The 22,097-nt window shown below is 56.7% G+C and overlaps 9 protein-coding genes across 9 annotated transcripts; 4 read left to right on the forward strand and 5 right to left on the reverse strand.

Annotated features, from left to right (window-relative positions):
* Positions 1-287: 287 nt before the first annotated feature.
* CDEST_06592 (Putative Rhomboid-like superfamily protein) lies at positions 288-1,810 on the reverse strand. Its single transcript, XM_062922751.1, has 2 exons — positions 1,195-1,810; positions 288-1,140 (listed from the first exon to the last, which is right to left on the reverse strand). The coding sequence occupies exons 1-2, from the start codon at positions 1,447-1,449 to the stop codon at positions 592-594; spliced, it is 804 nt and encodes a 267-aa protein (XP_062778802.1). The 5' UTR covers positions 1,450-1,810; the 3' UTR covers positions 288-591.
* A 397-nt stretch (positions 1,811-2,207) lies between these two features.
* On the forward strand, positions 2,208-3,921 carry CDEST_06593 (Putative decaprenyl diphosphate synthase, di-trans-poly-cis-decaprenylcistransferase). Its single transcript, XM_062922752.1, has 3 exons — positions 2,208-2,680; positions 2,738-2,997; positions 3,048-3,921. The coding sequence occupies exons 1-3, from the start codon at positions 2,459-2,461 to the stop codon at positions 3,646-3,648; spliced, it is 1,083 nt and encodes a 360-aa protein (XP_062778803.1). The 5' UTR covers positions 2,208-2,458; the 3' UTR covers positions 3,649-3,921.
* Positions 3,922-4,255: 334 nt separating this feature from the next.
* CDEST_06594 (Putative inhibitor of growth histone-binding protein) lies at positions 4,256-7,487 on the forward strand. The gene is made up of 3 exons (XM_062922753.1): positions 4,256-5,772; positions 5,840-6,684; positions 6,738-7,487. Exons 1-3 carry the CDS (start codon positions 4,580-4,582, stop codon positions 6,854-6,856), a joined length of 2,157 nt encoding a protein of 718 aa, XP_062778804.1. The 5' UTR covers positions 4,256-4,579; the 3' UTR covers positions 6,857-7,487.
* Position 7,488: 1 nt separating this feature from the next.
* CDEST_06595 (uncharacterized protein) lies at positions 7,489-10,390 on the reverse strand. Its single transcript, XM_062922754.1, has 3 exons — positions 9,420-10,390; positions 8,513-9,357; positions 7,489-8,463 (listed from the first exon to the last, which is right to left on the reverse strand). Exons 2-3 carry the CDS (start codon positions 8,719-8,721, stop codon positions 7,977-7,979), a joined length of 696 nt encoding a protein of 231 aa, XP_062778805.1. The 5' UTR covers positions 8,722-9,357; positions 9,420-10,390; the 3' UTR covers positions 7,489-7,976.
* A 27-nt stretch (positions 10,391-10,417) lies between these two features.
* CDEST_06596 (uncharacterized protein) lies at positions 10,418-10,981 on the reverse strand (the record flags this gene model as incomplete). The annotated part of the gene is made up of 1 exon (XM_062922755.1): positions 10,418-10,981. One exon carries the CDS (start codon positions 10,979-10,981, stop codon positions 10,418-10,420), a length of 564 nt encoding a protein of 187 aa, XP_062778806.1.
* Positions 10,982-11,385: 404 nt separating this feature from the next.
* Positions 11,386-14,434, forward strand: CDEST_06597 (Putative leucine-rich repeat domain superfamily). The gene is made up of 2 exons (XM_062922756.1): positions 11,386-12,807; positions 12,868-14,434. The coding sequence occupies exons 1-2, from the start codon at positions 12,249-12,251 to the stop codon at positions 14,232-14,234; spliced, it is 1,926 nt and encodes a 641-aa protein (XP_062778807.1). The 5' UTR covers positions 11,386-12,248; the 3' UTR covers positions 14,235-14,434.
* A 582-nt stretch (positions 14,435-15,016) lies between these two features.
* On the forward strand, positions 15,017-16,442 carry CDEST_06598 (uncharacterized protein). Its single transcript, XM_062922757.1, has 2 exons — positions 15,017-15,216; positions 15,403-16,442. Exons 1-2 carry the CDS (start codon positions 15,197-15,199, stop codon positions 16,439-16,441), a joined length of 1,059 nt encoding a protein of 352 aa, XP_062778808.1. The 5' UTR covers positions 15,017-15,196; the 3' UTR covers position 16,442.
* A 1-nt stretch (position 16,443) lies between these two features.
* Positions 16,444-19,184, reverse strand: CDEST_06599 (Putative GRIP domain-containing protein). The gene is made up of 4 exons (XM_062922758.1): positions 19,027-19,184; positions 18,824-18,951; positions 17,655-18,757; positions 16,444-17,585 (listed from the first exon to the last, which is right to left on the reverse strand). Exons 1-4 carry the CDS (start codon positions 19,073-19,075, stop codon positions 17,186-17,188), a joined length of 1,680 nt encoding a protein of 559 aa, XP_062778809.1. The 5' UTR covers positions 19,076-19,184; the 3' UTR covers positions 16,444-17,185.
* A 705-nt stretch (positions 19,185-19,889) lies between these two features.
* On the reverse strand, positions 19,890-21,657 carry CDEST_06600 (Putative RNA recognition motif domain, nucleotide-binding alpha-beta plait domain superfamily). The gene is made up of 3 exons (XM_062922759.1): positions 21,555-21,657; positions 21,316-21,498; positions 19,890-21,257 (listed from the first exon to the last, which is right to left on the reverse strand). The coding sequence occupies exons 1-3, from the start codon at positions 21,583-21,585 to the stop codon at positions 20,287-20,289; spliced, it is 1,185 nt and encodes a 394-aa protein (XP_062778810.1). The 5' UTR covers positions 21,586-21,657; the 3' UTR covers positions 19,890-20,286.
* Between the last annotated feature and the right edge of the window lie 440 nt (positions 21,658-22,097).

Below are 22,097 nucleotides of genomic sequence, written 5' to 3' on the forward strand. Positions count from 1 at the left end.
CCAGCCATTCGCGCAAGTCGAGAAGAATCAAGAGCGTCATGCAACTTTTGTCATGATGCATATGCTGTATGACGGAAGCTTATAGTTGCTCACTGCATTTTGAAGGCTATCTCTCTCTCTCTCATTTGGGATCTGCATAAAAACAGCCCGTCTCGTAATCTGGGAAGGATACACCGTAATTTTCGAGCTCCTGGTCGCCAGGATCGTGGACCAGGGTCGTGATGAGCTAGACCGTTTTGGGACAACTACCCGAACCTCTTTTGGGCAATTCATTAGTTTTTCATCCCAAGAATGGTCATCGGCATCTCCAGAGACCAGGGCCACTTAGATGTGCGAACGGTTCATCGGGTGGTTATCTGGGCAGATCCTCTGTACAATTCGGTACATTGAGCATGCCGAAGGGATCCGTCAATTGTCCAATTGCCCATGCCATTCAGCCATCGCGGAAGGCAGATATACTCTCGAAGGTTCGCTATCCTACGAATACCTCACGGCCACTGGCATACAAAATGTACTTCAAAATGCCTGCTTGACGACTTGATAGAACAGGAATCATTGCCTACATCCTCGATATGCGACATTTGTATGATCTCAGTCCTCTCGCCTGCCCTGTTCGGTAGGTCTCCTCCGTCCAGCGTCCCCGTCAGCTTGGCCTTGCGCACCAGATGTGGTGGCGGATGAGCCCTCCCCTTCCAGCCGCCGACGAAGCCCTTCGAACTCGCCCCGTCTTCTTTGTGTTCTGACGCCGACCATCCATCCCGGAAGGCGCCATTTTGTCACTGCTCCTGGCAGCAAGTCGTTCCTCCACGAGTACCCCACAACCCAGCCAATAGCGGCCCCAAGCAGCGAGCCCGGCCATTGAAAGAGGGCCAGCTGCAACGCGAGAGCATAGCGGTATGACTTGTCTGAGAATGTCAGTCCGACAAACTCGTCGGTTGTAGGTGGTGCCGACGACGCCGCAACGCGGTAACGGTAAATGTGTGGGATCACGGCATGATACTGCGCCAGTATCGCAAAGATAATCGGGGTTGGTCCAGCCGGCATGTAGTTAAACATGCCAACTGTCAGCGGGCGCAGAACGAGGGACAAGAGAACAGGAGGCACGACTGCTGTGAATAGCGCGGAAACAGCCACGAATGACTGCGAGGGTGTCAGTATCGCTCAGCTCGGTACACCGACTTGACGGCGACTTACCGCGTATTTTCTCGAGCCCCATATCTGTTCTATGACCCTCAGGTGGTAGAGTGTCATTGAGGCGAAAAGCACCTCGCTCGAGTTGGTGCAACATAGTTGATACGCCAGAAGGCGCCATATTTGATGATACCGCCAGAGATGGGTATCGACGACAATGTAAAAGTAGTGCTTGACGTCGAGCAGGCTGGCCGCGATGGAGCTTGTCACCAAGCCAAGAACGAGAGTGCGCGTCACCGGCGCATTCGTGAAGGACATTTTTCGTGATTGGAGGGCTATCGCATGGTAGGTTTCGGTGTGCCCGTTGTCTGTACCGTGACGGCACTTGATCGGTGGAGGGAGGGGCAGGAAGGATGATCGGTCCCTTGGGTCGAGGAACACTCGTTTGGCTCGATTGGGAGGTGCCCCTTGATGCGGGGTGTGGCCTTTGCGAGTAGTCTATCTGTGCTTGGAGGCCTGGGGACTTGGATGAACCGTTCGTTTCCTGATGGGTTTGCGCAAGCCTGGCGGCGCGGAGTTGGGTAAAGCGAGGCTTGGTCGGGGTGACCGGTGATGCCAGGTGGTTTCTTCGGCGTAGTCGGAATCGAATCCACTCGAAGCTTGAAGCAACAGAGTACTGCTCTGTTGTATGTATGCACTTACTTGTGCTTGTGCAACCACCCCCTCCAACCAGTGGTGTGCGTCCAAAAGCCGACTGGACTGGACCGCTGCTCCTTGCCAAGTGGACATTGGGGAATGGCCCCAGCCTCAAAGCCTTACGTCGACGCCACACAGATATCACACCAATCACACTCGGTCGCGGGAGCTCCACCTACTCAGACTGTACCGTACAATGACGAGGCTGGCGGGCTGAGTGTGGCTTTCCCACCCACCTGATCCCCAGATTCCCATTCGCTAGGCGACATCTCACCCTTGCTTCCCTTGCGTAACCCTGTCACGACGTGTTTCTGTGAGGCGCAGAGCTATGGGCACACGCCGCCGCCGCTGGCCGCTACTGCCGTTACTCCAGTCTCCCAAGCTTCTGCTGGCCCGAATGCTAAGATCAGAGCGGGTACTCTTCCAACTTGCCAACAGATGCTGACGCGCCATCACGGAGTGGCACGCCTTGTTTCTTATTCTCTTTTGTAATCCCTCTGGAAGTATTTCCGGCTTTTTGTTCCCAATCCATAAGTTTCCCTTCGTACACGTTTTTCCTCAGCCTGCAGCTCGACACCTTTTTCAACTCTCTTTGCGTAAAACGTCTCGCCATAACCACACCAAGAGCAGCATGTCGGAAATATTCATCAACCACATCACCAGGTGGCTTTTCAGCTCCCCGCCGGCCGAGTGGGCGATCAACCAATTTCGCGAACTCCTCATTGGCGCCCTCAAGCAGGGCCCAGTCCCTCAACATGTCGCATTCGAGATGGACGGCAACAGGCGCTATGCTCGCGGCAAGAAGATGGAGACGATAGAGGGCCACCACCACGGATTCGAGGCTCTGGCAAGGGTGTGCATTCTCGCGGCCTTCTCTGTTGGGTGCGCTGGCTAACCAAGAGAATCATAGGTTCTCGAGATCTGCTACAAATGCGGCGTCAAGGTCGTGACTGTGTACGCTTTCAGTATAGAAAACTTCAACCGCCCGCAATACGAGGTCGATGGGCTTATGCAGCTGGCCAAGGTGAAGCTTGAGCAGTTGACAAAACACGGAGACATCTTGGATCGCTACGGTGCGGCGGTTCGCGTCCTCGGTCAGAGAGACCTGATCCGCAAGGATGTCCTCGAGGTTGTTGACCGGGCGGTCGATATGACCAAGTACAACAAGCGGTAAGTCAGGCGCATGCGGTCTTTGGGTCGAGCCAAGCTGACTGATGTAGCAACGTACTGAACATCTGCTTCCCGTACACGGCCAGAGAGGAAATGACGACGGCCATGCGATCCACCGTGCAGGAGTATATGATGCCCCCTGGCCCCAAGTTCACCCCATTCCCGGCTGCTCGCATCTCGCAAAAGATCATGTCGAAGCAGTTGGACCGTCGGGAACCTCTCCCCACCATCCGTGACACATCGCCCGCTCCCTCTTCGCGATCAGACGGCGATGATGGTGCGTCGTCGTCGACTACTCTTCCACCCGACTCACCGTCACCGCCGAGCCATCGTTCCGGTTCTGCAGGCGGCCACCATCTGAAAAATCCCGAGACCATCACAGCCGAGACGCTGAACAATCACATGTACACTGCCGGAAACCCGCCGTTGGACATCTTCGTTAGGACTAGTGGCGTGGAGAGACTCAGCGACTTCATGCTATGGCAGTGTCACCAGGACACTCACATCTTCTTTCTCAAGTGCCTCTGGCCCGACTTCGATCTGCAGCACTTCCTCCCGGTGCTCTTGGAGTGGCAGTGGAGGCAGAAAAAGCAGATTGAGACCGAGGAGCGCCCGAGACAAGCGACCATCAAGGCGCGGAAGCTCGCTTGAAGCTTTCTAGGTCGGGCGTACGGTCGGGTTTGTTTTCGTGGGCAGGCGTTTGATTCTTTCGTGGAAATGTTTGGCATAAAAGCTGACCTAAGTCTTGTCTGCCCGTGCTGCTGTCGTGGGGTGGATGAGGCCAGAATTGATACCACAAGAGAGTGTGTTTGTACCCCTATTGATATCCATCCAGTTCGAGCTGATGTAGAAATTACCTTGTCAAAAGAGAATTGCAAGGTAAAGTTGCTTTGAATTGATTTTAGTCAACTGCAGAATTCATCTGGGGTCTCTGGAATGAACGCGCGCGTCCACACAGGAACGCTCTCAGACGTTTATCGGACATGTGGCGCAACAGCGATAAAAGAACGATGCAATGACGACAGGCCGTGTGGCTCTCTACGTACTAGGGTGCTGGAAGAGATTTGAATCAGATGGGTAAAGCTACCTTGGCAGCATGCTGTTGATTGATGGTGTGCGTGGCTTGAGCGCCACAGGCATAGGGTCGGCTGTCGGGGAGGTCCAGTGAGCTCACTGGAGCCTCAGGCCTGAACGACTCGCTAAGTGAACGGACGGGGTCGCTCACCCAGCCGGCCTTCCTCCGCCCGCGGTAGATGCACTGAAGGTCCCCCAAATGTGCGTCGGATGGATGATGGAATATCCCGAGGCGTTCGCTCTTGATTTTCCTCGCGCACTCCCCTCCTCCACGCCTGTCATTCTGCACCTCCCAGTTTACCTTGCCATAAACGATCAGAATGCCCTAAGTTTATTCCAGCAACCTTTTTACATTGTGTGAATCTCGTCCATCTGCTGGACCAGACGTCTCCAGATTTCGCCTGTCCAGTCCACGACGCCTACTTCCAGCATCTCGTGGCGGCGTCAGGCCCTTGCTTTCACTCCCACGGCCTCGCAACTCCCGCGCGACGCACCGCTTGAAGCCGCAATGAAGTCAGCTAAAGCAGCGTCAGGGGACGCTTCGTCGAGCAGCAGGAGATCGCAGCCGGTTCGCCAGACTCGTACCAACCCCCCGCGCGTCTCGTCTGGCCTCCGCGGATCGGCCAACGGGCGCGACTCTCTTGCTGGCGGCACTGCTTCCGACCAGCCCATCGACATCTACCCTGCGATTACCTACTTCTCCGATGCCATTGCCGCTCTCCCGAAAGAGCTCGTCCGACACTTCACCTTGCTGAAAGAGGTCGATGCCAAAATCTTCGCCCCCGAAGATGCGCTTTTCAAGCTCGTCGACACTGCCATGAACGCTCCCCCTCCCCAGCCCCGACCGGCGAACGATGCATCCAGCAGTGTCGCGCCCGCGTCAGCGCCGATGAGTGCGCAGAACAGCTCCAGCGGAGCTCCTCCTGGCGGCCCGGTACCTCCTGCTCCCTCGACCGACGGTTCCTACACGACGTCGATTTACGACCCCAGCACCTACCCACGGAGACAGCTGTTTCGACAGACAGCGTACAAGATCCAGGAGATGCTTGGATCGTTAGAGGAGAAGAACCATGTCATCTCTACTGCGAATGATGCTCTCCAAAAACAGCTCGCTCGGATTGACGACGTCTGGCCGCACGTCGAGACCGAATTCAGCGACGAAGCGAAGTGGGGGAGCACCACACACTGGGCCTACCCCGAGAACAGAGCCGCCACCAAGGCGGCACACACTGAGCGCTCACGGCGTGAGGGCGCTGCTGCCATCTCTGCTGCTGCCCAGCAGTTGGCAGAGGAGGCCGCCGCCCGAAGCGAATCGCGCAAGCAGGCTGTTCAAGCGAAGAAGAGTCAGAAGACTGCACCTCAAGAATCGGACTTTGACGAGGCCGAAGGCCGCGGCAAGGCAGAACCGGGCAAGAAGGGTCACGGAAGCAGTAAGGCGCGCAAGGCAGCCGAACCCGCCGCCAACGTGGGCTTGGGCATCTCGACAAATGGCACCACGAATGGAGCGGCGCCGCAGCCCAAGAGACGCAAGGTCGAGAAGACGCCTAGCGGAAACAATGCGACGGAGCGGGCTATGAGTGCCGTCTTCGGAGCCACTGCGTCAAAGGCGAAAACCACAAGCCCCAGAGAGACTCCGGCACCAGAAGGCGGCCCGAAGAAGCGAAAGGCCCTCCCGACTGGTACTGGCCAGGCCAAGAAAAGGTACGTGTTCCCCTCAAGTGTTTGTCTGATATTGTTTGCGGTTATATGCTGACCTGCGTTTCAACAGCAAAAACGGAGCCACCGGCATGTCTCCCTCGGTTGCTTCATCTCCCGTCATGAGTACCTTTCCCGACCCTATATTACCTCGAGGCTCTCCAGCGCCAACTGTCACCCCGGTGCCCCCTGCTCCCAAGCCTCCCACTTCTTCACGGGCCAAGCAAAGTACAACTCAAGCGGCGGTGGAGGGTGGAAAGCAGTCTCGACCGCCGTCGTCTGCGTCGGCCAAGCCGAACGGAATCGTACCACCGCCGATGCCCGAGGTCGCCCCGTCGGCGACGTTGCCAAAGCCTACCGTCGAGACGAAGCCTGTTGTCGAGGAGCTTTCGGTGCCGCCTGCACTGGAGCCCCCGAAACAAGAGCCTGAGCCGATCGAGATGATCGCCAAGCCAAGCATACCCGCGGCGAAGCAGAAGAAGGAAACACCGAAGCCCGAGGAAATCGAGACACCTGTAGAACCTCCACCGGTGCACCAGACAATCACCGCCGCCACGGTGACGAAAAGCGGACGCGCCAGTAAGCCGTCGACACCTGCGATGGCGACATTCCAGGAGGCAGCAAGACCCAAGTCGGCCCGCAATACAGATAGCAACAACACGAGCAAGCGGAAGAAGAGCAATGCAGTCACAACTGGCAAGGCCACCAAGACGGCGGACCAAACCGAGGACAGTGAGGATATCGAAGAGGCGGAGATACATGCCAGCAAACGCTACGACTACACGGAGGACGAGCCAACGTATTGCTACTGCACTAGCGTAAGCTACGGCGAGATGGTAGCTTGTGATGCGAACAACTGCGAGCGGGAATGGTTCCACCTTAACTGCGTGGGTCTCAAGGTAGCCCCCAAGGGCAGCTGTAAGTTTGATGCCAAATCAATGCCGAAGGATAGAGGCTAACTGTCGACGCAGCGAAATGGTACTGCGAAGAGTGTCTGCAACGTCTCTCGAAGCAAGGAAAGAAGCTGAGCAAGTACAACGTGCTGCCGGACTCCCTGAATATGCGCAAGCAACGAGCGCCTCCGTACTGAGTAGGGATGGGCCGAGCCCACACGCAAGTGGCGTCAAGGGATGGCGACGGACGCGGACGTTCTTTCGCTCATGGGAATATCCCACACATTACACGGTGTTGATTTCATTTAGCTCTTTGGTATGGCGGTAGACGCAACTCGGGTGTGTCGACTCTGGACACCTTGCAAGCATCGGGATGGCGAAGCCAATCGACAAGGGAGGGGGGGCAACAGTACATACCCCTCGGCTGCCCCCTTGGCAAATGGAGTAACAGTACATACTGCCGGGATGGCAGAGGGCGTGTGGTGTTTGGTGAAGGGTTCAGCTGGGTGGGTGGGCGGTGACGATGGCGATCTGGGCCCGTTATGTGAAAGGGGTCTTTTCTCGTGGCCGAGGCACGAGTATTGTCTGACCACCTCTTTTGGTTTTCTCTTTTCCGTGTCCCTAATCGGGATAGAGTGGCATCTAATCGGGAGCTGGAGCTCAAGCAGCACGAATGTTTCCACTGAATGAAGAATCGCATGCTATTATGCCCCCGCGGAAATGGGAAATCGAATCTCCCCTTCTTCCCTTGATTTATCTCTCTCTTTCCCTCTTCTACTCAATCGGATGGTTTCCGCTTGTGGTTTATGCCGTGCTTCCCCGGTGCTTGGGCCTGGCGGGTTTCAACTGTTGGTGACTCCCGCGGAAGCTGTGCCGGCCAACGGAGCTGAAGCTCCTGAGGAGCAAGTGGAGGGAAGAAGAGTTTCCGATGTTTCTCGAACGTCTCTATGCCTGGCGGTGAACAGGATGGGGTGGGTGGCCACGGAGAGAGAGGGAACGAGGGGGGTTTGAGCTCCGCTGGCTCTGGTACTTTGGACATGATGTTGGCTCGCCGTGGCCTTACCCCCCCCCTGGGGATTCAACAGTATGTAGTCAGAGAAGACTTGGACAAAACGGTGAGGAATTATTAGCAAGTCGCCAGAGTCGTTGTGCTTTAAAGGGGCATCCGTACAAGGGAAGGGTTTCAGCTTCAACTCTTCCAACAAGCCGAGCTAGACAGCTATGGTAAGATTTTCCGGGGTAAAGATATGTAGTCAGAGTTTCCCCCCTAATGTCCCCAGCCTTTGCCTCTTATGGTCCTGGTAGACTATCACGTTACTAGGTGGAAAGAGGGGGGTGGCGTGCGCGATTGAGCCGCTCGTTATGCGTGGCCTGTAACTGGGTTGGGTATCCGTGGTCACGGTGATCAGAGGTGTGTGTTGCTTTCCTATCCGAGTTTGGAATGGGGGCCGTAACCAGGAGAACTGGACTGGGCTGGGCCGTTTTGGGACCTTTTTTTGAGGGGAAAATCCGGGGTAAGTTTGACGGGTCGTGAGTGGTTGGACAGGGAAGGGGGGTAGGGATGGGACAGAGGTTATGTGCTGTCACTTCCTTTTTTTCTTCTTTTCTTCTTCTTTTTTTTGTAGTGATGGTGGGACAAACCCGAGGTCTCTCAGATTGGCTGACTAGGCACATTTGCTGTTGTCGTATTCGCCAAGGAAAGAGGAGGAAGTCACCGCTCGATTTCCTTTGCCGTAGGAATTGGGCGAGACATGCACCAGGAACGCGAGTGTGACGGAACCTAGGCCAGGCACATTCGTTCGTGCTAATGAAGGGGGGGCGGGAGAGTCGTCAGGGGGGGAGAAAAGTCTTACACGAGATTTGGCCGGTCAATTCGTCGGGGATTTGATGGGCTCGTGACCTTGAGGAAGGAAGGGGCGACGGCGTCGACGGCTGTTTCTATGACTAAACACAAGGGACCATGACGGGTCGGGCAGGTCACGAGACACACAGGCAAGGAGGGAGGGGTGTCTGGCGGACGTGATTGTGGACATGGCGCCATCAGGGGCATTGATGGGGACATTTCTCAGCTAATGACTACTACGGCAGGACGGGTATGTCGGCGTTTGGACATGCGTGTTTGAGTCTCGCGAGACGCTGCTCGGCTTTCAGCAACACCACCCAGCCCGGAACGACGATGCGCGCGGTTGATACGCCCCCCCTGGGACATGTTGGAGAGCCGTCATCAACCTGTGCATCGTTTGCCTGCGCTAGAATTGGGAACGTACGAATGAAGTGTGGCAGAGGCTGGCTAGGGAAACTAGGCGCGACGCCGATGGGGCGGCACAAGGCGGCTGGCCTCGGTCCATCACAATTTCTAATCTTCTTTCTAGTTTTTTCCTTCTCCCGTTTGATTTTTTTTCTTTCTCAAGGTGGATAATCTGGGGCAACACCACGCGCGTGGCCCATCAAAGTGCAGGTTTCTCCCTGGACTCAAATCCACCCAACCGGAGATCCGCCAGGGGGCCACGGGTGCTAGGATCTTCCCGTTCGTTCGTTCGCTCTTGCCTGCGTACCGTATTCTGTGCCTTTTGGTGCAAGGTCCGCGACTGCAGCGAGCAGTAGCACAAGAGGCAAAGTCGTCTCAATGCGGTTGTCGAGTCTGCGCGAGGGTTGTTCGGGCTTTTCGCAGCTGCATGGCTGCATATGCATCTTAGAGCTATGAGGGTTCGAACCTGCACTGTACCAAGTCGCATGAGAACAACAGAGAGAAGTACCTACGAATACAGCTTGGAGCAGGGCCATGACTCTCGACCGACTCGGTACCCTTTTCTGTTTCTTCTCCCTTTCCAATTACGTGGACGGCACGTCGGATTGGCTCGCTCTGCGCCGGGAGCACCTCCCAGCAGACGGGTCAGTCGACCTGGTCTAGCAGCTCGGAACCCTTCGTTGCCGCCTCAGACACAGGCCAGGCCGCCTGGACGTCGTGTCGTGTCGTCTGCGCACAGCCCGACTTGCTACTCTCGCTTCGTTCAACAGAAGGTCGGATGACTGAAAGATGGGGTGGCTGGATCCCGCAGCTCCGGTCGTGACGGACGGGCTTGGATGCCAAGCATGCCATCGTCTCTTCCCCTTGTTTTCCCAAGCACTGCGCGGTCTGTCTATATTATGTCCGGAACCACACGGCGTCAGCAGCATCTCGCCATCGTGGTCAAATTAATCACGTCGGGCGGCCCGTCCGACGACCGGGAAACGGACGTGTCGGGTATGGTGCCGGGCTCGTCGGGCTGGCAATCATGAGCGTTGTCGCAACATTCAATCAGTGGCTCGGTGTTTAAGATGAGGGGTCTAGGCAAATGCCAACGCCGAGCCGAGGAGATGCCCCATGGCGGACGTGTCGGTGTAAGTATGCGTGCGGATGTGTGACTAGGTTATGTGGTGGTGCGTTTGAGGGACTGTGTGGAAGGAAATTACATCGTATGCTGGAGACCGATGACTTGTCGTCGACGATCCGAAGGTCTGAACACGAATATGCGGCGGCAGGTCGATTTACTTTGTATTCATATGCAAGTACGGAGGCTCCTCAGAACGTGGTTGATGGAAACGGTATTGTTGGGCGGTGCGAAGGATACATTGCGATATGTACCCCTTTACGCTTAGGTAATGCCCGTCTCAGAGATTCCATCGCTGACGCCTGGACGGATACATCGTACTCTGAAAGATGGACACCGGGGAGGGGAGGGAAAAAAGGTCTCGGCGCCATGCTACGAAAAGTTTTCCTAAGTTTCCATTAGTCCTCGCTTGTATCCATTACGTTTCTGAACCGCACTTCTTCGCCTCATCTGATCACCTTTCTCAAAGCCAAGCTTTTCCGACACCAACGCAAACCTGTCGAGCGCCCAGCTCAGCGCAACCAACGGCCCCCGCGCTGCGCTGTCACCGGGTTTCTCGTTCATTCTCTGCCGGCGGGACTGGAGATCGTCCTGGCTGCAGCACGGATTCCAGAATCCATGAGACCATGATCCCTTAGACCTGGCCTCGGGGCCTAGGTTCCCCGTTCTTTCTCGACAAGCAACCCATCCGTTCCAACGGGCCCTGCCCAGCCGCACACCTCTTATTTCCTTGGCATCGCTCTGGCATTCGCGTTGTACTATGTCCAGCATTTCGCTTTGGCCGCCCGTCATCCTCATCTGCACCTGGCTTGAGTTGCCTGACGTTTCCCTGTTGCTGAGGTATGGCTCTGCCCCAAATTGGGGATGATGTATGGCTGCATTCGGACAGACAAACGGCCTGTCCGGGGAAACGTTGGACGAGCGGCGGCGGCGGCGGCGGAAGATGGCCATTCCTTGACACATCCTGCGCATCATTCGTTCAATCATTGAGCAAACCTCAAGCAATGATGCTATGCTGCTTCTTCTTTTTTTTGTGCTCGCCGCCCACTGGCTTAACTCGGCACCACCACCACCACCCCCCATGACATTCTCATTACCAAATACCCGTCCAATGGTTGGTTGCTGGATTGCTTTCGTGTGTGTCCTGTCGCGGCTCGCCAACACGGTGATTGTCCCTGGACCTGGCCCCCGAAGCTTGTCACCTGATGCGTCGTCGTGGTCTGGTCTGTACATAGTAGTCCTGTATGTATGCACACATGGACAAGGCTCCGCCTCCATCTGAATGAAGCTCCGGATGTTCATGTGACGCGGCGAGTCTCCATTCCTTTGTTTCCATTACCCAATTTTTGGCCAAGAGCAACCCTTTACCTCTTCGACCTGCTATATTAATATGCGGGCCGCTCACACACGCCTGACTACTAACGCCAGTTACAAGCCACTCCTCCGCATGACGAGACGTCCACAACTGCAACTGCCTCTTGAAGATCCACGCCCAGTCAGTCACCACTGCCGCCGCCGCCAACAACCCAACCCAGTCGCGATCCGTCCACTTTCGCCCCTGGTCTCTCGAATCTCACGCCCGGTCCATATACATCGTCTCTCGCTCTCCCACCCTCCTCCTACACCTACCTATACAGTACAACAACCACATCACCTCAACAATTGCGCAGAGCACGTCTTGTCTTGTGCCACGCACCCCCTTCCCCAGTCACTCTTCCCTCTCCCTCCCCCCCGTTCCCAAACTACTATTTCCCCAGGTTCCTGATCTCGGTCTAGTAACCTTACAGTCGGTTGAGGTTGGACCACTTGAACACCATCTTCCCCGCATCACCACAGCTTCCTCTTACCTAAAAGCCCCGATCTTTGACTAATAGAAAAGGTCCTTCTGGCTTTGCCCTCTTGACAGTCTCTGCCCCCTGGCCTTGGGTGTGTGTTTTTTTTCTCTGCCTCTCATTGTAGCTCACGCAGATTTTGTACTCTTGCCTTTCGAGTACCACCTGGCATTTACCCTTACGCCTTGCTCTCCCGAGCCCCGTCCAGCGCAGGACAAGCTAGGAAAGCGAAGAGAAGAAAGCGAGAAGGGGAAGACGAAAAGAAAGAAAAAACCACCCCCCTCCTTCCCGGTGTGTGTGCATTTGGTGGTGTGTTGTGCAAACAATTGAAACAACGAGCGCAACGACTCGCGGACCCTCCAGGCCAAAGTAAAGTTCCCGCCGCCATGGCAGCTCCGCGACCTCCTCTTCAACCGCATACCTCGTCCCAGGACCACACCCCCCCAGGCGCTCCTCCGACAGGCCACAACATCTCTCAGACACAGACGAAATACAAAATGGACAGCCCGGAGCCGCACCGACCTGCGACCCCAGAAAAGAATGGCAGGTCGTCCTTCTCTTCCATCCGCGAGAACGACTCCGACCTAGCCCAGACCTTTACCTCTTCCAAGGTCTCATCCTACGCCCAGAAAGTAACCTCAGCCGTGTTCGACGACTCTTCCGCCTCGCCCTCTCCGGTCGCCTCCCCTTCCCTCGAGATGGGCGAAGTCCAGTTTATGCCCCCCGTCACCCTGCCCAGCAGCAGACTCCATGGCGGCTGGTATCCTGCCTCAAGCTTCAAAGGCTGGAAGCAGATCAACGTCAAGGGCAAGACGGCGAGCAGGAGCTTCAGCGATCTCCAAGCTCTGCACATGGCATGGAGCACCCCGCCGGCGCCTTCCCAAGGCAACAACAAGTTCAGCAACGGCCGCGCGCCCATGGAACGACTGCCCCTCGAGATGCTCGGTGAGTAGATGGCTGTCGTTGTGTTGGTTCAAAGACATCGCGTGGCTAACATGGCCCCAGGATCCATTATCGAGCTCCTCGTTCTCGATATTCCCCCGCCGTACGGTACTGCGCGCCGCAATGTCGACCTGATGTCTCTGCTGTTGACTTCAAGGTCGATCCACGCTGCGACCCTGAACACGCTGTACAAGCACATTACCATTCCTCACTCGAGAATCTTCCGCAAGTTTCTCTCAAACATCACGACCCACCCTGCGCTAGGCACAATTGTACGGCGCATCGACTTCAGCCACTTCAACAACGCGACGCTGTTCGAGTCTGCCAGCGAGCGCAAGGGCACCCGGAACCTGACGGCGGAGACGCTGGTGCAATGCCTCGAGCTGACGCCCCACCTCCAGGAGTTCCTGGCCATGGAGCATATCGATGACGATCTCGGTGCCGAGGTGCTGCAGAAGCTCTTCTTCGACATGCCCCGATTACAGGCGCTGGACTTTGCAGGGTGCACGTCGCCCGCTTTCAAGAACTCATTTGCATCCCTGGTCGACACGGCTTGGCCCCAGACGCTCTCGATCACGCGGCTGTCGTTCCACAAGTGCCTGACGCTGCCGTCGGCGCTGTTCGAGGAGGTTCTGCCGCGCCTAGCCAACGTCACGCATCTGGACCTTGCCCAGACAAAGATCACGGACCGAGCGCTGCAGTCGATTCCGAAGACGGCCAAGATTACCCACTTGAACATTGCCAAGTGTACGCTGCTCACGGCGCCTAATGTCATCGACTTCCTCGCGACCCACCCGGCGGTGAGGAATCTTGTCTACCTCAGCGTGGCCACCGATGCCCGGAGCCACCAGCTCCTGGACGTGGAGGACGTCTCGCAGCTCATTCCTGTGCTGCCCAAGACGCTTAAGTCCCTGAGCCTTAAGGGGAGCCGCATGGACGATGCGCACATTGAGCTGCTACGGCCACTGACTAAGTCCCTCGAGGAGCTCGCCGTCGGGCGCAACATGGATGTCAATGCCGCGGCCAAGCTGCTCGAGCCGGCGGACGAGAAGAAGCAGGAAGAGCCCCACACGCTGCGGTACCTCGACCTGTCGGACCTCTGGGGCAATGAGCTGGACATTGTCGACCTTTTTTCGAGCCGAAACTCGCTGTTAAGACCGAGCTCGGTGCCGCTCGAGGTGGTGGAGATCTCGGAGCAGTCGTTCAAGAGTCTGTCTCGGAACAGGACGCTGGAGCGCATCGGCTGGTCCCTGCAGGAGATCGGAAGCCGATGCTGGATGGTCCGACTGCAGGACCATCGCAAGGACCAGGACCGCGGCTACCGATGGTGGAAGATGGGCGCCGACAATTGGGGCATGCGCAAGATCCCTGTCGCGCGCGCCGAGGTCGGCGGCATGTACGGGTCCTTTATGTTTGGACGCAAGCTATGATTGCATGCCAGCGACCGCATCCATAGCCAATGGGTCTTTTCCCGTTGGTTTTTGTTTTGTTCTTTGTTTTTGGAGGGGAAAGCATTTCATGACGCATCGGCCAAAAAAGCGACGGCCAACACATCAGCATTGTTTTGCTTAGTGGATGTTTCTTTGGGAGTTTCTCTTCCCTTCGTACGGATGGGGGGGGGGGGGGGGTTTCTTTTCGTTTTCTTCTTTTCAGTTTTTCATCACTCATACGGCGGCGTCTGGGATACCAAAACCAAAAAGTACTTTATTTCGCGGGTTTCGGAGTGGAAACATGGCACCGGTCACGACAAACTCGGAGCTGCGACGGGCAAAAAAAAGCGGGGTTTGATGGCCTCTCGGTAAGAAAGAGAGGAGGAGAAAGGGCATCAGAAGAGCATTACAAGCAGCGACGATTCAGATGACTGGCTTGGTTGTACGTTATAGGAGAGTAGCATAATTCCTAATCCTTATGCTCCACGCGGTGTGCCAACGCGAAAACTCGTGATGCTCTCCAATATGGCTGGTCTACGATGTCGACGCAAACAAACCTTGCAAAGTACCTACCTAGGGTCGAAGAGAGACAGAGCTTCCCTCCCCGGTACCTGCAGGGCGCTACATCATCGTGCCGTCACCCCAAACGGGGGGTCAGCATACCCCTGCTCCGGAAACAGCTTCTAACTTCTGTCGTCCTGAGAAATCTCACATTAGGTAAGCCCGGTTGACCTTGGCGGGAACTCAACCCATCTTTGATCCGCTGCCCTGCATCGTGTCCTCGAGCTTGATGGTCTAGATTAGCTTTTCGTGATGACCACCCGGGGAAAAGAAAAGGACACTCAGCTCGCAGACAACGAACGTGAGAGCTTTCCTCACGAAACTTAACGCTCAACCCTCAACCAACCATTGAACAACTCATTTCTCCACGACCGTAATCGTCATCGTCGTCGTCGCCCATCATGGCCTTTGGCTGGGCAGAGTAAGTAGTTAGCCACATGCTATCCCGCCCCTCCCTCGTTACCCCAACTACATCATTGCCCGAACTCTAGCATCACCACCGACGAAATACGACACGAACGTATAAACACACACACACACATACACACACATACACACACAAACACACGGACAGTCTTAGAAGCTAATGAGAGCCCGCCCGCACCAGAGTCCGCTCCCTCCTCCTCGTCTTCGGCCCAATTCTCCTCCCAAAGGCCATCTCCGCCTACAAGTCGATTCGCAACGCCTCCCGCTATAGCGGCGAGCCCGTCCCTCCTCCGGCCGGCGTGGCCCGCGCCCTCGCCGTCCTGGCGGGCGTCGTCATCGTCTACCTCGCCAAGTCCATGCCGCCGTTGGCACCCGAGAACGTCTTCGCCCTGACCCAGTCGCGCCTGCAGATCCCCGTCGACGTGCTCTTCACCCGCCTCGCCTCCCTGCGCCCAGACGGCCTGCTGTCGGCCGCCGACGAACGCCTCCGCGCCCGCTTCGTCAACCTCGAGTCCCGCCTCCTTTACCTCCAACTCGGCCCGGACGCCCTCGCCGACTGCCCCTTCTGCAAGTCCGACGACCCAAAGTCCTTCTTCTACTACGCCCTTCCCGCTATCATCCTACCGCACATCCTCAACCTCGTCGTCCTCGCCGCCGTCACCTCACCGGCCCTCACCGGCCGTGACGCCGCCCGCTGGCGTCCCCATGCCACCATCGCCGCCGCCGCCCTCGCTGTCGCCGATGCTAGTTTGGTGAACGCCTACGACTACTCGGCCAACTCGGCCGCCCTGCGCCTCCAGGACCTCGACTTCTTCTACTGGAAGGCCCGCGCCCTGCGCCTCGTCGGCCTCGCCGTCCTTGACGCCGGCGTCGGCGCCCTGCTGTTCCTCAGCGGCACGCGCCGCGCCTTCGTGCAGCCGCCCTCGGACGCCGAGCGCATCGAGGCGAGCAACCGCGCGCTGGCCATGGTCCGGAACAAGCTCAACGCCCTCGGCATCGTCAAGAACACAGCCCTCCGGGACGAGGAGCTGCGCGCCCGCAGCCAGGCCTACTGGTTGCGCGAGGGCCAGGTGATGCGCGAGACCATGGAGGAGAGGGAGGTGGTCGAGAGCGTCAACAACGCGCTCGAGGGCCGCATCGACATGCGACGCATCACTGCCGAGGCCGACACGTACGCCGAGTCGATCTTTAGGCAGCCGGACGAGGTGGCCCAGTTTTAGGAGAAGGACGGTCCGGATGGGAAACCATAAGCGTATGCAGTAGAGATTCAGATACTATTTCAAACACCTTAAAAGATAAGAGTCCGCATCAGTTCACTGTCTGTGAGTGAGTGTGCGTATGCGTGCATACACCATCCAAGGAGACATGCCCTCTAGTGTAGTAGGTATATATTGCCCGATCCGGAAGAGAAACGAGGTTTGCTTTAATACGCCTCTAGGGCTAGGTAATCTGCTACAAGTATTTCCCTTCCCTCCTCCCATTGCCATCCGGATCCCCAGGTCATCATGCCCTTTCCATTCATCCATCCTTCTATCCATCCATGCATCCCTCTCTCCCTTAATCCTGGCAAGGAAAGGAGAGGGGGGGGGGGGGGGGGCAGTGGGCTTCTTCCTTCCCGTTCCACGAGCGAAAGAGGGAGGAAAACGACGAGAAGAACAATGCTTTGACGACGCCCCTCCGATCCTCTCGCCTGGATACCCGCCCCGTGGATGCCCCATTTCCGCTCGTGCGCTCTCACCAACGCCAAGGTTTTTATATAAACATATTTCTTCTCGAGTGTGTGTGTGTGCGTGTCTTACGTTGTGTGTCTGCAGAGATCGATAGGAGCCCTGGTATACCCAACATCTCTCTGGAGCTCTGTTCCCCCACCCCAACCACTGGGACCACCAAACTCAAAGCCCTTCTCCTTCCGAGGACAAGCGACCTCACTGGCTCGACGACGGCCCATACCACGACGACCTCCACTATCCGCCGCCCCGGGTCTCGGACCTCATCGGCCCCGTCGCTGCGCTGCTGCCGCTATCCTTGCGGTCGCGCGACGCGCCGCCGGCCTGGTCTAGCCCCTCCTCGGCGCTGCGCTCGAGGAAGCCGGCCCACAGGTCCGCGAGGGACTCCTTGTTCGCCGACGTCGGCGTCTCGGAGAAAAACTCTGCGCTCAACGACGGGGTGCTTGGTGTGCGGTGGAAGGGCGAAGCTGGGAGGCGCAGGGTGTTGTTGGACGTGCCCGGCCGCGCGAGGCCAGCCTGCTCGCGCTGCTCGTCTGTCCAGTTGAGGTAGCCTGCCATGACCTGCAGGATCTGGAAGCGTTTAGGGTCGGAGCGGTCGAGGGTGAGGAAATGCAGAAGGTGGTTCGTCACGACTTGTCTGCAAGGGTGTCAGTGGCCTGCTGATGGTTTCACGCACACAGGGGAATAGGAGATGATCATATCGTACCTATCAACATTGTCCTCGGGCTTCGTCTTCTTCAGGTATCGGAGAGCCTTGGTCAGGTGGTCGTTGAGCACAATCGCCTCGTGCCGTAGCTTGCCGATCAGGAGGTTCTTCTCCTTGACTTCCTTTTCGAATGGCGCAGTCCGCTCAAGTTCCTTGGTGAGGTTCTCCTTGGCCGCCTCGGCCTCGGTGGCTCTAGAGTCCGCTTCTTGCACGAGCTTCTTCATCGCCTGGAGCTGCTCCTCGGACGTCTCGACCATCTCCCGCAGCTCCTTCTTGCGGGCGTCCTGGATCTCCCGCAGGGCCTTTTGCAGGCTGTCGATTACCTGCGACTGGTGGTCTCGTTCGGATGTGGCGCTCTCGTAGCCGTCGCGGAGATTGGCGATCTGCTCTTCCAGCTCTGACACCTTCTCGACCAGGCTCTCCTTGACGGAGCGCTCCTCCATGGCGATGACTTCCCACTCGCCCATGGCGTTGGTCGTCGTCTCGACCTCCTCCTTGAGGTTGGCCACGAGCCTCGTCAACTCCTCGCGCTCCTTGACCCAGTTCTGCTGTGACAGGTTGCTGCGGCTGCGAAGGCTCGCCGCCTCGCGCGAGGTATCCTGGAGCTCTTCCCGGAGCTTGGTCAGCTCATCCTCTGACGCCTGTGCGCCATTCTGCAGCTCTTCGTTCTGGGACTCGAGTTCCTCGATGCGCTCCTTGGCCTCTTCCAACTCAGCGCGATCGCGCTTGAGTCGCTCGCCAAGCGTCGACTTGAGGTGGTTGACACGCTCGAGGAGGGCCTGGTAGCTCTCCTCCGCCTGTTCCTTGGCCGTCGATGTCTCGTCCAGTTCCGACTTGAGCTGCGTGACTGTCTCGCTGTGTGTCTCCTGGATGGTCTCTAGTTGCTTGCGCAGCTGCTCAACCTCCGAGCGCAGCGCCTCTCGTTCCTTCGTCAAGGCGTCCAACTTTGCTGTGGCATCAAAACTAATTTCCTGCTCTTCTGGAGCCTTCGCTATCGGGGGTTTCGCATGTCCATTGCTGGTCGGTCTCTCGGTGTGGCCATTGGCCGTCGTGTCGTTGTCCGTCGGCTCGTCGGTGCCGGTTTCTTCTATGGGTGCCGAGGCCTGCGACAGCAGTTAGACACCTTCGATGTGGTGGTAATCGCAGGGAGGGGGGCAAGGGAGTGTTACCTGTACCGGGGTTTCCGGTTCATCATCGCCATCCTCGACATTCTCAGGCTGGAGAGCAGCGCCATCTGTCTCTACGGGTTCTTTGGGCTTGTTCGCGTTCTTCTTCTTCTTGTTGTTCTTCTTCTTCCCTGCCGGTGGTGCCCATCTGCATTAGCACATTGCATCGCACCATTTGTCTCTGGGGGTGAATTCAATCGACAAACCTGAAGATGCGTTTTGGGCCGGGTCAGTGGAGGGAGCGGCGGCCGACATGGTGACTCCTCAGATGCATCGGGAGGTGTGTAGAGCCCTCTGGAGCTGGTGGGCGCGGACAGGAAGCTATAATCTTTCAAGGGTTGTTGGGAGGATTGCAAGATGTCGACAGTGTGTTCCTGGCGTGTTTGCATGTACTTACACCACGTAAGCTACTAAGGTTCGCAAATTAGCGAGCGTGTTCACTTCCCACTCCCACGCGGAAGGTGCTGCTAGGTTCCCCCAAGTCCCCCACACTGGTCAAAGAGACCCACAAAAGCCACTGATACCGATAAAGTGTTGGCTAAGATGCAGCGGGCATGGCGCTTGACTTGTGAGTGCTGTGAATGCTGCAGGATAATGGTCACTGCCTTTTTTTCAACTGCAGAAACAAAAGAATCAGTCCCAAGATGGGTGTTGGTTGTCATTTGAATCAGCACTTATCACCGCACTTATCCCCATTATGTCCAAGGAGAGAAACGCACCAGATGGCCCCAGCCCCAGCCCCAACTTCCATTATGTCCAGGGCATAGGACTGCCATGTGAAACAGCGGCGCAGATGGTCAACTGACCAAATTGAGCCACCCCTGCCAGACTGAGGCCATCTTGGTACTTTGATATGGCTTGACCAAAGGGGACAGACAGCCAATGAAGTGGCCGTTAAGAATGGCAAACTGCCAATATTTTTGGTGTCATCAGAATCCTAATACGAGCTGCATGGACCTGACTGAGGAATACGACTTCTTCCCCAGGACCGCAACACACGATTACCGCCCATTGGCGCAAACCATGGCCAGACAGACAGCTTAGTCATTCTTATCTTATCGGCCAGCGACTTCAAGAGGCTTCGGCTCCGTTTGGAATTTTTTTCTTTTCTTTCTTTGTTCTTCACATATTTTCCCCTTCGCTGAAATATCACTCGAGCAAGCGCATTTCCCCCCATTGACTTGTTCATTTTTGACGCTGAAGTAGAGTGACACCCGCCTTTTATAATCCCGGTGCTTGCCCAAATTCTCATGAATTTCAGATGGGTGCGACGGGTTCGCTATGTGCGTACATGCTATGACCATCATGCTTGATTAGTTGAATATATACATATACACATACACACATCCGTATTTTGATTCTACTTGACTCCTGTTGAATACCCTATGCAGACCAATACTTGTTTCCTGGTACAGAGAGAAAGAGAGAGACTTCGTGACGAGGGGATATCATTAGAGACCTCTACTCTAGGCCTTGGACTTTCTCCGGCCACCCTTCTTCGCCTTGGGCTTGGCCGCCTTGGGCTTCTCAGCTTCCGCGGACTCCTCCTCCTCCGCGGCAGCCTCCTCCACAGGCTTCTCCTCGACAGGCGCGGCCTCAACCGCCTTGGGCTCCTCCGGGGCGTCGACTACCATCGGCTCCGGGGGCGGTGCGACGGCCTCCTTCAGCTTGGGGGCCTCGAACTCGTACCCGATCTCCTTGAGCTTCTGGGCGCGCTCCAGCCTCTTCTTCTCCTCCCTGGACACCTTGTGCGTCCAGTTCGACTCGGTCCGCGGCTTCGCGACCTCGCCAGCGGCGATCTTGGACCACGGGATCTTCTTGAAGCGCTTGTTGGCGCCCTTCCAGACGTCCTCGTGCAGCTGGTCGCGGGGGACCGTCTTGACCTTGAGGATGTGGCCGAACAACAGGTAGCTGTCCATGGTCTTGGAGACGATCTCGGCCGTGCTCTCCTCGGCGAACTCGAGGAAGGCATAGTGCTTGCTGGCGCCCGTCTTCTTGTTGCGCGCCAGTCTCAGGCGGTTGATGGGGCCGAATTGTGAAAAGTAGCCCTTCAGCTCGTGCTCGTAGAAACCGTGGGGCAGTCTCGAGATGAAGACGATACCGGGCTCCTCCTTCTTGCCGTTCGTCAACTGCTTCTGCTTCTTGGCGTGCTTCGGAACCTTGCCAACGTCCATGCCCTCCTTGAAGGTTCCGTTGCCGGCCGGCGTCTTCTCAGCGTCGGAGTCGAGGCCGGCGGCGAGAGCTTGGATGTCGGCATCAACCTCCTCGTCCGAATCGGCGGCATCGTCCAGGGCGACAACAGACTCCTCGGCGGCCTCGGTCGTCTCGGGCTCGGCCTCCTCGACGGGTTCAGGTTTCGACTTCTTCGACTTCGCGCTCGCCTTGACAGGCTTCTGCTTCTTCGCGGCGACAGGAGACGCCTGAGCCTCCTCGGGTGCTGCACATATTCTTCGTCAGCCAATGCACAAATGCAACATCAGATTGAGCATGCATACCTTTGCGCTTAGGTGCCTTCTCGAGCTTCTCGATCTTTTCAACCTTCTCGGCCTTCTCGGCCTTCTCGACCTTCTCGACCTTGGTCGTCTTCTTCTTGGTCACTTTCTCGGGCTCGACCTTCTCAACCTTCTCGACCTTGGCCGTCTTCTTCGCCGCAGGCTTCTCGGCCGAAGCCGTAGCCGCTGTTGACAACAATTAGTCACTGGAAAAACAACCATAAATAATGACCGGGGCTTACATCTGGTTCTTTTTCTCAATTCGGGGGCCATTTTCTGCGATTTCGATCTGGCACTGTTGAACGGTCCCTGGGAAATCAATGGTCTCCACACGATCGAGTACAGTCGCAAAAGCCAAAAAAATTAAAATTTCCCAGATTCTGCCGTCCAGATACCAAGGCGGTGAGGTCAGAACCCCCCGCTAACGTGCTCCTTGCATCTGCTAGAGCCAGCGACTTTTTAGCGGGGCATCAGGTCCAAAGTCATCCTCCCACAGCACCTCAAGTCACTAACCTTAATTGTGAGCCCAGCTGCGATCAACTTTATACAAGGGCTTGCCTTACCTCCGCCGAATGAACTGCACCTCCCAGGTTGGAGCTGATTGACACGAACTGCCTCTTCTCACAAAGACATCTTTGGCTTGAGCTTTCAACAGCGGCACAGGTTTTTCTGATCAGTCTATCAGTCAGCAAGTTCTGCCGTTCCTGCCAGGCTCAAGAGACTTTATCCCATATTTACCAAAACCGAGATCACAACAAACAGAACAAGGAACCTGCAAGCGGGTT

This window comes from Colletotrichum destructivum, chromosome 4 (genome assembly GCF_034447905.1).
Source record: "Colletotrichum destructivum chromosome 4, complete sequence".
Lineage (NCBI taxonomy): Eukaryota > Fungi > Ascomycota > Sordariomycetes > Glomerellales > Glomerellaceae > Colletotrichum > Colletotrichum destructivum.

Coding starts and splice junctions, on each gene's coding strand:
- CDEST_06592 (XM_062922751.1), bottom strand. CDS start 1,449: ATGTCCTTCACGAATGCGCCGGTGACGCGCACTCTCGTTCTTGGCTTG. Junction 1,141..1,194: donor GGGGCTCGAGAAAATACGCG/GTAAGTCGCCGT, acceptor ACACCCTCGCAG/TCATTCGTGGCTGTTTCCGC.
- CDEST_06593 (XM_062922752.1), top strand. CDS start 2,459: ATGTCGGAAATATTCATCAACCACATCACCAGGTGGCTTTTCAGCTCC. Junction 2,681..2,737: donor GATTCGAGGCTCTGGCAAGG/GTGTGCATTCTC, acceptor AGAGAATCATAG/GTTCTCGAGATCTGCTACAA. Junction 2,998..3,047: donor ATGACCAAGTACAACAAGCG/GTAAGTCAGGCG, acceptor TGACTGATGTAG/CAACGTACTGAACATCTGCT.
- CDEST_06594 (XM_062922753.1), top strand. CDS start 4,580: ATGAAGTCAGCTAAAGCAGCGTCAGGGGACGCTTCGTCGAGCAGCAGG. Junction 5,773..5,839: donor ACTGGCCAGGCCAAGAAAAG/GTACGTGTTCCC, acceptor GCGTTTCAACAG/CAAAAACGGAGCCACCGGCA. Junction 6,685..6,737: donor GGTAGCCCCCAAGGGCAGCT/GTAAGTTTGATG, acceptor CTGTCGACGCAG/CGAAATGGTACTGCGAAGAG.
- CDEST_06595 (XM_062922754.1), bottom strand. CDS start 8,721: ATGTCCCCATCAATGCCCCTGATGGCGCCATGTCCACAATCACGTCCG. Junction 8,464..8,512: donor ATTGACCGGCCAAATCTCGT/GTAAGACTTTTC, acceptor CCCCTTCATTAG/CACGAACGAATGTGCCTGGC.
- CDEST_06597 (XM_062922756.1), top strand. CDS start 12,249: ATGGCAGCTCCGCGACCTCCTCTTCAACCGCATACCTCGTCCCAGGAC. Junction 12,808..12,867: donor ACTGCCCCTCGAGATGCTCG/GTGAGTAGATGG, acceptor ACATGGCCCCAG/GATCCATTATCGAGCTCCTC.
- CDEST_06598 (XM_062922757.1), top strand. CDS start 15,197: ATGGCCTTTGGCTGGGCAGA. Junction 15,217..15,402: donor ATGGCCTTTGGCTGGGCAGA/GTAAGTAGTTAG, acceptor CGCCCGCACCAG/AGTCCGCTCCCTCCTCCTCG.
- CDEST_06599 (XM_062922758.1), bottom strand. CDS start 19,075: ATGTCGGCCGCCGCTCCCTCCACTGACCCGGCCCAAAACGCATCTTCA. Junction 18,952..19,026: donor GGCCCAAAACGCATCTTCAG/GTTTGTCGATTG, acceptor CACCACCGGCAG/GGAAGAAGAAGAACAACAAG. Junction 18,758..18,823: donor AACCGGAAACCCCGGTACAG/GTAACACTCCCT, acceptor CTGCTGTCGCAG/GCCTCGGCACCCATAGAAGA.
- CDEST_06600 (XM_062922759.1), bottom strand. CDS start 21,585: ATGGCCCCCGAATTGAGAAAAAGAACCAGAT. Junction 21,499..21,554: donor ATTGAGAAAAAGAACCAGAT/GTAAGCCCCGGT, acceptor TGTTGTCAACAG/CGGCTACGGCTTCGGCCGAG. Junction 21,258..21,315: donor GAAGGCACCTAAGCGCAAAG/GTATGCATGCTC, acceptor GAATATGTGCAG/CACCCGAGGAGGCTCAGGCG.